This window comes from Perissodus microlepis, chromosome 16 (genome assembly GCF_051167445.1).
Source record: "Perissodus microlepis isolate ML-2025 ecotype Zambia chromosome 16, ASM5116744v1, whole genome shotgun sequence".
Taxonomy (NCBI): domain Eukaryota; kingdom Metazoa; phylum Chordata; class Actinopteri; order Cichliformes; family Cichlidae; genus Perissodus; species Perissodus microlepis.
Genome location: NC_140476.1, coordinates 26,098,109 through 26,111,190, shown reverse-complemented (window position 1 = coordinate 26,111,190; position 13,082 = coordinate 26,098,109). Strand labels below are relative to the sequence as shown.

General features: G+C 37.7%; 1 protein-coding gene across 1 annotated transcript; it reads right to left on the bottom strand.

The window, feature by feature from the left end:
* Nucleotides 1-6,839: 6,839 nt before the first annotated feature.
* Nucleotides 6,840-9,333, bottom strand: LOC146371033 (uncharacterized). The gene has a single exon (XM_084908699.1). It carries the CDS (start codon nt 9,248-9,250, stop codon nt 8,555-8,557), a length of 696 nt encoding a protein of 231 aa, XP_084764825.1. The 5' UTR covers nt 9,251-9,333; the 3' UTR covers nt 6,840-8,554.
* Between the last annotated feature and the right edge of the window lie 3,749 nt (nt 9,334-13,082).

Sequence of the window (13,082 nt, the reverse complement as noted above, 5' to 3'; positions counted from 1 at the left end):
ATAATAATAATAATAATAATAATAATAATACCTGGGGGTTTCTTTTTTTCATCACCCGACGACAGCTCTTCTCCAGTACTCTGCTACGGATCTTTTGCGGCTCCGTTTTTGCCTGGCTGTCTCTCTACCTGTGGCTCTATACTTCTACCCGGACATCGCCTTCAAGCACCGCCGCAGGTATATCTTCGGCGGAATTTCAATATCAGTGACACTAACTCATTATTGTCCATCTGGTCAAAAACTCGTCGTCCTCCCCGCAAGACTGACCGGTGTTCCAGATTAACCCTCATAATGTCCTCCCGATTTCCATACACCTGTGGTCCTCAGGGGTCAAAAATGTCCCCACTTCATTTGAGTGTTTTTTAAAGTATAAAGTATAAATTGTCAATCAATTCAGTGTTACATCTTAGTTTAACTTAAGACCAACACATTAACACATAATTTACCCAACATTTTACATTTTAGGGCCACCAGACCTTGTTTACATAAAGTACACTGTGTTTTCGAGTGGAAATAAAACAAGAAAATAAAATATTTAATTGTTTAGATAATTTTGACTATTTGTCTAACTAAAGAGTGCTGTATGTTGAACTTTAGTGAGAAAGTTTTTTTCCAAGCGTTTATAAATTTTAAATGGCAGCACATAATCACACCTGTGGTCCTCAGGGGTCAAAAATGTCCCCACTTCATTTGACTGTTTTTTAAAATATAAAGTATAAATTGTCAATCAATTCAGTGTTACACCTTAGTTTTACTTAAGACCAACACATTAACACAAAATTTACCCAACATTATACATTTTAGGGCCACCAGACCTTGTTTACAAAAAATACACCCTGTTTTTTAGCGAAAACAAATTGAGAAAATAAAATATTTAATTGTTTAGATAATTTTGACTATCTGAATAACTAGAGAGTGCCGTATGTTGAACTTTAGTGAGAAAGGTTTTTTTGAACCATTTATAAATTTTAAATGGCAGCACATAATCACACCTGTGGTCCTCAGGGGTCAAAAATGTCCCCATCTGGTTTGATTGATACTTAATTAATATGAAGTGGATTTTTCCCCCACTTTTAATTAAAACTTAATTCAAACATTTTTAAACATTTTTTTTATTCCATTTCAAATTTAAATCTGATAAAAACCTCATAAAAATGAATTTTTTCTTTGTTTTCGGGTAAAAAATAAATTAAATCATCAGTTATCGTGAGGATCGTTTCACAACCAGAGTCGGTTGCTTTAACAGATTATCACAAACGGGTTTATGTCCAAGTTAATTTAGAAAGCTGTTTTTAAACTACTTCAAGTTTTTTACTGGCAGCAAATAATCACATCTGTTGTCCTCTGGGCTCATAAATGACCCCAGTTTGCTTTGACTGTTTATAAAGCAACAAGTATAAAATATCATCCATCTCTGTGTTTCAAGGTTTTATTCAACTTTATTCCAACTCATTACCTGACAGTTTTCTATATTTTGGCATGGTAGGAACACCAGGGCATGAGTCTGAGTGAAGGCAAACTTTCATGAGGACAAAGGCGTGTCCATATTTGACCCAAGTGCAGGAGGAAGCTCAGGTTTATTCCTCTGTACTGGTCCCATCATGGACAGCTTTCTTTTCTGCAGTTGCAGGCCAAGGGTCATATACAGTAAACAAGCTGTTACAGGTGATTGTTTTCTTTTGGAAACCTGCAATGTTAGGGACAACTCGCGTGTCCTGACTGCAGGACAGACGGTTTGCCATCGTACACTAGCATGTTCCATGTACAGCCGGACCTGGCATCACATACTGCCCATGTTTTTATCTCATAGTTCCCTGGTTTACTTGGATGTTCTGTTGGAGGGGACAGAGTCCTCTGAAGGGGACTTGGTGCTCATACAGTCACATCAGTACCAGGATCTTACATCAACAGCAGGAGAAACACCCACTTGTTCCATACACCTCATGGGAGCACGTTTGTGTCGTGAACGACGATCATCTATTGTGTCTTTATCAAGAAATTATAACCTTTTTGTGCTTCTATGATTAATCTTCTGTCACCTTTAAAACTTCTCTACCAGACTCAGGATGTCATAAACTGGCCGTAGCGACTCTACTGGATGCACGGCAGTAAGAATCAACATACCCACATATGCCTACAGCTGCATTCGGTCCATTTTTCTTCCTCTCTCGTTGTCCCTCCTTTTTTGTCATTGAGTTGGCTGTAGAGCAGGTCATCTGCTAATTGTATGGTTGTTGGTTCAATCTCTGTGTGCTCTAGTCTGGAGTTCTTACCAAGGTGTCCTTGGGCAAGTTACTGAACCCCAACTTGGTCTCTGATGCATCCATTGGCATGTGAACGTTAAAAAGCATAAAACAAGCAGAATACACTGTGTATAATGCTTTCAGTACTCGAGTAGAAAAGCAACTGAAGGAGTATGGGACCTGGCATATGTGCTTGGACTGTGGTAGATTGTCTTTCTCTGAAGCACATGAGAGAGTCAGGCATCGTCTGTCATTGGGAAGGATAGAAGACCAGATCAATGTTTCCTCACATTACTGCAAATATTCCTCTGTCTCAGCTGACTCCTCTTTCTTGCTTGATTCTTTGTCTTCATCATAATTGAAATGAAAGATGTGCAGTCCTCTGACACATCTTCTATTTCAGTTTCACATCCTGAAAATTCAAGAAACTTCAAGAAGCCCAGTCACTTTCTTTCCAAGCTCCTCAGACTACCATGTCCTGGATGCCCGAGAACCTACTTGAACATAGTTCAGATTCTTCATCACTTTTCTTCACTTCATAGCCTTCTTCCACTTCTGTGGGTGGGTGATGTGCTTTTTCAGAGAAAGGGTAGCATGTGCTCTAAATATTGACAATATTTTCTTTATCTTCTAACCCTGGATCTTCCTGAACATTGATTCTCCCTCCTCATTATACTAGGGGACGTTATGTGCTTTGTTCTACTGGTCATTGCTTTGCACAACAAGGTTAAAAAAAAGTATGCTCATCAAAGTATGCAAATCTCCAGCGCAATGGAGGCTTGTGAGCATACTTTCTGTGTATGTATTATTGTAGAGTCTACCTTACAATATGAAGCACCTTGATGCGACTGTTGTTGTGATTCGGCGCTGTATAAATAAAATTCCATTGAATATAGAGCACCTGCCTCCTCATTGTGCTGCCTGTTGTTGTTGTTGTTGTGGTTGTTATGACCAGTGCTTGACCCCACACATCAGTGATCCAAGATCAAAGATGTTTGAAAGCAGTATGTTGTGAAAATATGACCCTTTGCAACACTTTGTACTTTGGGGTCATTTTTGTCCACGAGGACCACAGGTGTTATAAAATCCAATAAAAACCCCATAAATAAATCAAATTACTTAAAACTTATTCCAATCATGCATAGTATAGTAATGAATAACTTCTGTTATTTTCAGACCATTTGATGAATAAAAAACACATTTTTGATAGCAAAAGATTTCTTTAGAGGACAAAAATGACCCAAGGACAGCGTCGCAGATTAACTGGATTTGGTCGAACAGATGTGTGGCAGACTTGCGTTTCAGGAGCTGCTACCGACAAACCATTAAAAAAACGCCAAATGTGTCATCTGTGACACTTGTGAGGTTATCTCAAACACACTCCGTCAGTCTTGATGCTGTTGAACAACAAAATGTTTAAAATGTCGTGAGTTTACCTGGTGATATTCTCATGCGCGACGCGATCGCGAAAACAGCAAACAATTAACACCACGCCGATGTTGTTCACAGGACAGCAAGAGTAAACGATCGGGAAACTCTTGTCGTCGTTATCGTCCCCCTCGTACGTGTTATTACTCCGATTTCAGCGTTTTTGCTTCACAACTAAAGCGAGCAGTTTACTTTGTGCACTAACATGAACTCGAGTCAACCAGCGCCACCTCTGGCCAAGTGCCACAGCCTACAGTCAGATCAACTTGTGACACACATCTGCACCACGTTTGAATTCGTTTCATGCACAACACATTTGTACCTTTCAATTGTGTCTGTTTGTGCGACATGCAAATAAACCTTTGTACTGAATGAAATGTTATCATGTATTTATTTTTGGCCTACATCAGTAAGAAATGCCAAATTATATACACAAAATCATAGAAATCACCACTCCAATTGGTCATCATGATTTTAATATTTTCTTTTTCCATAACAATGAAATACGCCTTGGACAAATATGACACATCAATATTTCATTAGTGTTGTCACAAACCTTGACTAAATTGTTCTTACAAATAGTTATGGAAAGTCAAACTGTGTATGTCTAAATGTTTATCTAATGGAAAGTAAAGTTGCTATTGTTTTATTGCAGTTTTTTGACAACTCTGAGAGGATTTACACAGTACAGGTCAAAATGACCTGCAACAGAGCTGGCTCTATCACCACGTTTGAATTTGTTTAATGCACAATACATTTGTAACTGTCATTGTTTTCCGTTTTTTCCAAAAAAACGTTCAACTACATGAAATGCAATTTTGCTTATTTTGATCTTATCATACACTTTAAGATTCCGAAATCAGCGCTCCTTTTGTTTTGATCATTTTCACAGCAAAGTTCACTGCGGATGTGCCACAATTTAAATCCCATTCTTCAAGTCTCTATCCTGTGTCTGCTGGTGTGCCCCAGGGTTCAGTATTAGGGCCCCTTTTATTCATTATTTATATGCTCCCTCTTGGTCATATATTCCGAAAATATAATATCAATTTTCACTGTTATGCCGATGACACCCAGCTCTACATTTCTTCTAAACCCAATTCATCCCTCCCACCTCCCTCCCTCTCAGACTGTCTTATTGAGATTAGATCCTGGTTCTCCTCCAATTTCCTCAAACTTAACAGTAATAAACTGAAGTTTTACTTGTTGGTACACCATCTATCTTAACCAAATCCCACAGTTTTTCTATTAACATTGAAAATTCTCCTACCCTTCCCTCCCCTCAGGTTAAGAGTTTGGGTGTCATACTTTTTGATTGATTGATTGAATCTTTATTTTGAACATGTTGAAAAAGTACAACAAAATAGAATTAAAAGAGACAAATGAACAAAGCAAAACAAAAGGAAAACGAGCAACCACAACTCCAAATAACGTTCATGTTCAAAAAGGAGCAGGAAGAAGCATAAGCTTATTTAATCCCACCCCTTTTCCACTATCTAGTATCAATAGAATACCTCCTTGCAATTACATTATATGTTATGTGTAATTTTTTTTTTTTAATATATATATACATATATGTTTCTATCTATCCATACATACGTATATACACATACGCACATATACACATTTTCAATAACCCCATTAACACCTCAAGGATACACAACCTACAAATATATATATATACCCATACCAGCATACCCGTGCACCCGCACACACATGAAAATGTTAGACAAGAACACCCTATCAAATCTCTACCTTTTCCCTGTACCCTGTAAAAACCATATCCTTAAACCGCTTTTTAAACTGCGCCATGCTTGGACATTGCTTCATATCTTTACTTAGTCTGTTCCACAGCTTCACTCCACACACAGAGATGCAAAAACTTTTTAATGTTGTACGGATACGAGGATGTTTTAAATTTAATTCCCCCCTCAAATTGTATCCCCGTTCCCTTTTAGAAAACATTTTTAGAATATTGTCAGGAAGCAGGTTATTTATTGCTTTATATATAATTTGTGCAGTGAGAAAATGAACCAGATCTGTGAATTTTAGAATTTTTGATTTTAAGAATAGTGGATTTGTATGATCTCTGTAACCAGTTTTATGGATTATCCTTATGGCCCTTTTTTGTAATATAAAGATTGATGATAGCGAACATTTGTAAGTATTGCCCCAAACCTCTGCACAGTAATTCAAATACGGTGCAATCAGGGAACAATAGAGAATGTAAAGTGATTTGTGGTCCAGAATGTGTTTTACTTTACTCAAGATTGAGACACTTCTTGAAATTTTGTTATGTATATGATTTATATGAGACTTCCAGTTTAATTTATCATCTATAATCACACCAAGAAACTTATGTTCAAGTACTCTTTCAATTTCCACACCATCTAAATGAATCTGCACTTGTGCATTTCTAAGGGAATTCCCAAATAAGATAATTTTAGTTTTACTTAGATTTAGCGATAGTTTGTTCCTGTTAAACCATTTTTTAATTTTGCACATTTCTGAAGTAATTGTATCCAGCAGCTCCTTTAGATTCCCCCCAGAACAAAAAATATTTGTGTCATCTGCAAATAATACTAATTTTAATATATCAGATGCCTTACAAATATCATTTATATAAATAATAAATAATTTTGGACCCAGTACAGAGCCTTGTGGAACACCACAAGCAATGTCCAAGCATGATGAGGAATGGACACCCAGCTTCACAAATTGTTTCCTGTCACTTAAATAATTTTTCACCCATTGCAGTACAACCCCCCTGATCCCGTACCGTTCCAGTTTATTAATTAATATGTCATGATTGATTGTGTCGAATGCTTTCTTGAGATCCAGAAATACTCCAGCTGCATACTGTTTCTGATCTATAGCATTTGTAATCTCCTCAATTGATTCGATCAATGCCAGAGATGTTGATCTTTTTGATCTGAATCCATATTGACTGTCAGAGAGTAATTTATATTTATCTAAGAATTTGTCTAATCGTTTATTAAACAGGTTTTCTAGGATTTTGGAGAATTGTGGTAGTAAAGAAACAGGCCTGTAATTTGTGAAGTGGCGTCTATCCCCGGTTTTATACAGCGGCACAACTTTAGCTATTTTCATTTTGTTTGGCACTTTTCCCGTCTGAAATGATAAGTTGCAAATATATGTTAGTGGTCCTACAATTCCTTCAATGACCTTCTTGACGATTTTCATGTCAATATCATTACAATCAGTAGATGTTTTATATTTACACATGTGTACAATGTCAATTATTTCTTTTTCCTCCACTGATGTGAGGAACATTGAGTTAGGGTTCCTATCAATCAGGTTTTCACTACAGTCTACTGATGGCAGTGACTCAGGAATTTGTTCTGCCAGTTTTGGTCCAATATTTACAAAATAATGATTAAAGCTGTTGACCTTATCAGCAGTGTTTTCCATAATATTACCATTGTCGATAAAGTATTGAGGATAACTTTGTTGTCCAGAATTATTTTTAATGATACCGTTTAAAACATCCCATATTCCCTTCATATTATGTTTATTGTTGTTCAATATTTTACTATAATACTCCTTTCTACATACACGTATAATATTGGTCAACTTATTTTTGTATTTTTTATATTTATTTTCAGCATCTTTTGTTCTTTGTTTTAGGAATTCCCTATAGAGTGTATTTTTCTTTTTACATGCATTTTGTAAACCCTTAGTGATCCATGGTCTATCTGAATATTTGTGCTTTCTGTTGTATTTTATTGTTGGACAGTTTTTATCGTACAACTCCATGAATATTCTTAAAAATATGCCATATGCAATATCAATATCAGCTTCTTTGTACACATTGTCCCAGTCCTGATTTAATAGATCGTTCTTAAGTGCATTCATAGTTTCTTCTGTCCTTACACGTCTGTATCTCAGTTGTTCTTCATGCTGATTTTTCTTATAATTAGTGTCATAAACTGCAAAAACTGGTAGGTGATCACTGATGTCATTAATTAATATTCCGCTCACAATGTTGTTTTCCATATTGTTAGTGAAAATATTGTCAAGTAAGGTGGCACAATGTAGTGTAATTCTGCTAGGCCTGGTTATTTTAGGATGTAAACTCAAACTGTACATAGTGTTTAGGAATTCGTCGGTCATTTTATGCTTTTTCGGATTCAACAGGTCAATATTAAAATCACCACAGATAAACATAACTTTTTGATTTGTTTTAGAGAATATTTCCTCTATGAAGTCATTAAATACTTGAATACTAGAGCCAGGTGTTCTATATATACAGCTAATTATTACATTTTTCTCTTTTTCCTTATAAATTTCAATTGTTATACATTCTAGTAAATTATCAATTACAGTTGTCATACTTTCTACCACCTTGTAGTTTAGGTTTTTATCCACATAAACAGCTACTCCCCCTCCACTCTTGTTCCTTCTATTTACAAAATTCACTTCATATCCCTCCAGTCCAAAGTCCATTCCTTTCTCCGCATTGATCCATGTTTCAGAAATGGCAATAATTCCAAATGGATTTGTCAACTCATTTAGATATTCCTTTATATTGTTGAAGTTGGCATACAGACTTCTGCTATTAAAATGGATTATTGATAATTTATTTTCCGTGTTGATGGTGTGCTTAAACTGTTCATCAGTGAAGTAGCAGCAGTTACTGCTAATGTTGTAGAAGAAATTATTTTCCGGGTCTATATCCTTTTCTAAGTCTAGAACATTATGGTCTGTGTATCGAAATGTTCTCAGTTCCAGATTATCATAAAGAGAATTCCAATGAGTTATATTGATATTGTTGCCGGATGCAGATGAAGTTCTTTTGGACTGTGCCATGTGTTGTGTTGTGTGTCACGTCACATGTGTATTCATACCTCCAGAGTAAGTTGACCTCAGTATTTGTCCAGCTCCTCCATATTTCTGATGACCAACACTTTGGCTTGTTCCGGTGTTCCATTGAGTTTAATGAATACTTTGCAGTTGGTGGTCCATGTATTTTGAATTTTTCCCTGTTTCTTCAAGTAACGTGCTTTCCTGGCAATGTCCGCATTTCTTTTTATCAGATGTTCGTTCATGAAGACATCGGATCCTTTCAGTTTCTTTCCTTGTTTTAACAGTGCTGTTTTGTGTTTTCTGTTAGCAAATCTCACAATGATGGCTGGTTTGTCACTGTCATTTTTTCGGGGTAGAGGGTGGCAAGCCTCAATGTTGTTATAATCCACTTCCACACCTTTGGACCGTAGAAAGGTAACCACTTGATGCTCCGTGGAGTTGACATCTTCCTCTCCTGGCTCTCCTACATTGTCAGCGGCGACCGCCCGGGCGTATGACCGGGGTTTGATGCGAAGCCCCGTGATGATAACATCGTTCATCCGGGTGTACTGCTCCAAATCCGCCACTCTATTCTCCAGGTACGCCAGCCGCCGATCCTTCTCGGCGTTCTGGATGCGGAGAGCCTTAACTTCCTCGACCAGGTCCAGGATGGCTTTCTGCTGCAGTTTGACAGTAGAAATCTCCTCTGTCATAAACTCCAGCGACTTCTTAATATCGTCACCTTCCTCGGCTGACAGAACTTTTTTCGGGCCCATGCTGAGAGACGCTCTTGTAGCGTTGCCGTGACAACCGGCTAGCTAGTTGATGCTAGCGTCCTTCCTCTCTCTCACCGCTACGGTTCAAAAAAATAAATCTCGGTGTGTTTTACTTGATAATACTCTTTCATTCCAGTCTCACATTAATTACATAACCCGGTCTGCTTACTTCCACTTACGTAATATTTACTGACTCCGTCCCTTCCTTACTCCCCATGCTGCTGCCATCCTTGTCCATAGTCTTATTACGTCCCGTATTGATTACTGCAATTCCCTCCTATTTGGTCTCCCTAAAAGGTCCCTTCATAAACTCCAACTTCTTCAAAATTCTGCAGCTTGGGTCATAACTCGTACTCTGTTAAGAGCTCATATTACCCCAGTTCTTCAGCAGCTTCACTGGTTGCCCATAGAAGCCAGGATAAATTTTAAGATCTTACTTCTTACATACAAGTGTATCCATAAATCTGCTCCTTCATATTTGTGTGACCTGCTCCATATCACCACTGTTTCCCGCCCTCTCAGATCATCATCTGCTATTCATCTTACTGTTCCGTCCTCACGCCTTATTACTATGGGGAACAGAGCTTTCAGTCGCTCTGCTCCTCAGCTCTGGAACTCTCTTCCTCCAGCCATAAGAAATATTGACTCCCTCTCCGTATTTAAGTCACAGCTCAAAACACATCTGTTTAAACTGGTTCATTCGCTTTAGTGCTGATTTTATCTGTTGTCAAGCTCTGCTTTGCAATTTTAACTTATTTTATGTATTTTATGACTATTGTTCCTTTTATTAATTTTGTTCTTTGTAAGGTGACCTTGGGTTTCTGAAAGGCGCCCTCAAATAAAATGCATTATTATTATTATTATTATTATTATTATTATTAATAATAATAATAATAATAATAATAATATTTTTAAACTTACTATTGACTCAAATTTTACTAGGAAATTGAAATACATAAAAACACATAATTCATTCATTGTCTTTTTCTCCTTTGTACTTTTGTTTTATTTCCATCCATTTATTTATTTATTTTTGGCTCTGTGTGTCTTCTTTTTTGTTCTTTACAGTTGCTTATAATTATTGTTAGCAAATTTTAGGAAGTCCCATGGCCTGTAGGGAGTTTACTCGTAACTTCTTTTTTTTAAAAAAATGAATTTGCATTATTTCTAAAAGCATACATACATATACGTATATTGTTAAATATCCCAATTCTTTGATCTTTGGGCTGAAGGAAGAACAACACTCGGTGTTTATGCTCAATCCCAATCACTTTAACCAACACAATTGTCATTATTCCATACAAACACTTTGAGCATTACATCCGGACGGTAGTTTTGCACAGGAGTTAGGACCTTGGCTTCCTGTGCAGTATGTTTTGTTCTTTCTAATCAGACAAATAAGGCCATGATTCTCTGCAAACAGTATTTCTTATAAATCAGCAGTATAATGCATCATAAAACAGTGTAATATCCCATTCCTGTTTTTTCTCAGAATAAACAATGAATTAATTTTATTACATGTACTTGGGGATTTTCATAGCTCAGCATCCAACATCAAAATCCACTGGGGCAGTTCCTTCAGCACACATTGACACACAGAAATCAACAATCTAGGAGCCTGCTGGTCCCTCTCTAGTCTAAACAACAGTGTTTCAGTAGCTTTCCACTAGAAGATGGTCCCCTGTTATCTACTTTCTCCCAGGCAAGCGTGAGCGAGAGTCTACAGCATTCTACCCCCCAAGGACACATAGTCTAATGCCTTTATTTTCAGGGCCGTGTCCACTTAATACTACACTACATGGTTATATGACATTTTAGTTAATATAAAGTGTTAGCGCCATTTATAGTTATTACATGTTTTATTTTGAAAAGCCTGAAAAGGATATGGTGCTTTTGTTGTGAAAGGTTTGTGAGAAATAAAAACAAGCGAATGGCGGAGCGACACGATGGTTTTACCGTCGTTGTTGCACAAACCGACGCGTAAAACAGCCTCTTGTCCATCCAGACTCTTATTTTAGATATAAGAGAAATAGAGAACTCCAAGAAGAAACAAAGATAGCCATTGCATTAAGTAAAACCATCATGCTCCCGAGCAAGACGACTGCATCGCTATGAGATCGTGCAAAGTTCGATACAGCAAGTCAGTTAAGTGCACAGAGCTGTATGCATGAAGAATCTAAGAAAAGAAGAAATAAGCTTTCATGGATAAAGTTTTGGACTATGATATGCTGCTAAGCTACAAGTCGTGCTAAAACTGAACAATTGCGATTCTCAACTTCTTACAAATAAGTCAGTGACAGTGTTTTTGGTCTTAAGAAGATGACACTAACTACGAAAGCCTCAGCTTTGTGTCATAGACCATTTTGTTTCATGAACACTTGTTGAATAAGAAGTTGTGTAAAAGGAGCAGAGATGGCAGATAAAGACCTGCAAGGTTCCAGGCCCAGGGCACAGAGCTGCAGTAGCGGGACTGGCCACAAGAGGGCGCAAAAGTACACCGAAAGAGGTTTGGAAGAACAGCTCGGCAGGCACATGCAAGAAGGTCCAAGCTGTCACAATTAACTTTAAAAATGAATAAAATTAGCGGACTGATGAAAGAGAATGAAAGCCTTGACATTGTTGATGAACATTTAAGTAACTTTTCAAAGCTGCATGAAGAATTCTTACGGGCAAATGATGATGTACTGTCGCTGTTGCCAGAAGATGAAAGGAATGTGGACCAGATGCTCTGGTTCAATCCAAAAAAGGAGCAGTTCAGTGCGTTTATGACTGAAGTTGAGAAATGGATCATCGTAACAAGACATCAGCATCAAGATGACGTGAGCCCAGATGACAGCGTGTCAGTGACTGCTAGACTAACTGCAAAGAAATCAGGTACCAGCGTTGGAAGAAGCTCAGTCAGTAGCCGCTCATCAAGATCGTCCAGAGCTTCTTCGGTATCATCTGTACGGCAGAAAGAAGAAGCAGAGCGCGCTGCTCTGCTCGCACGAGCCGCATCCTTGAAACAGAGACAAGCCTTGGACATTGAAGAATGTAAGTTAAAAGCAAGAAGAGAACAGCTTGAGATCGAGACAGCTATTGCTGCTTCTACAGCCAAAATAAAAGTGTTAGAGGACTGTGAATATGACAGCTGTAAAAATGATGTGGAACAGTGTGAATCAGCTGTTAAGCACTTCAGCTTCCAAGAGCCAAAGGTACAAGGTGAACATGATGGGCAGTCAAAGGTAACCAGTCACAGTGTAAAACAAGAAGATGACTTGCACCAAACTGATGCCAGTGTTATTCCAATGAATCTATGTGAAGTCATGTTGAAACAAAATGATATCACTGAGATGTTAGTCAAACAACATAGACTGTCACATTTGCCTCAAAGAGATATTCCCATCTTTAGTGGTGATCCACTTGAGTTCATACCATTTATAAGAGCCTTTGACCATACAATTCATGATAAAACTGACAGTGACAGTGACAGGTTATATTACCTTGAACAGTTCACCAGAGGTGAGCCCAGAGATTTGGTAAGAAGTTGTCAGCACATGAATCCTCAACAAGGCTACAGTGAGGCAAGGAAGTTGCTGTTTTGTCATTATGGTAATGAACTGAGAATTGCAACTGCCTACATGAACAGAGCATTCAATTGGCCACAAATCAAAACAGATGATGCAAAGGCTCTTCATAGCTATTCACTGTTTCTCACTGGTTGTAACAATGCAATGCAAGACATCAGTCTGCAAGAGATGGAGATCCCCACGAACCTCAGAGTTATTGTCTCTAAACTGCCATACAAAATGAGAGAAATGTGGCGAGTCTGCCTTTGACATTCAAGAAACAA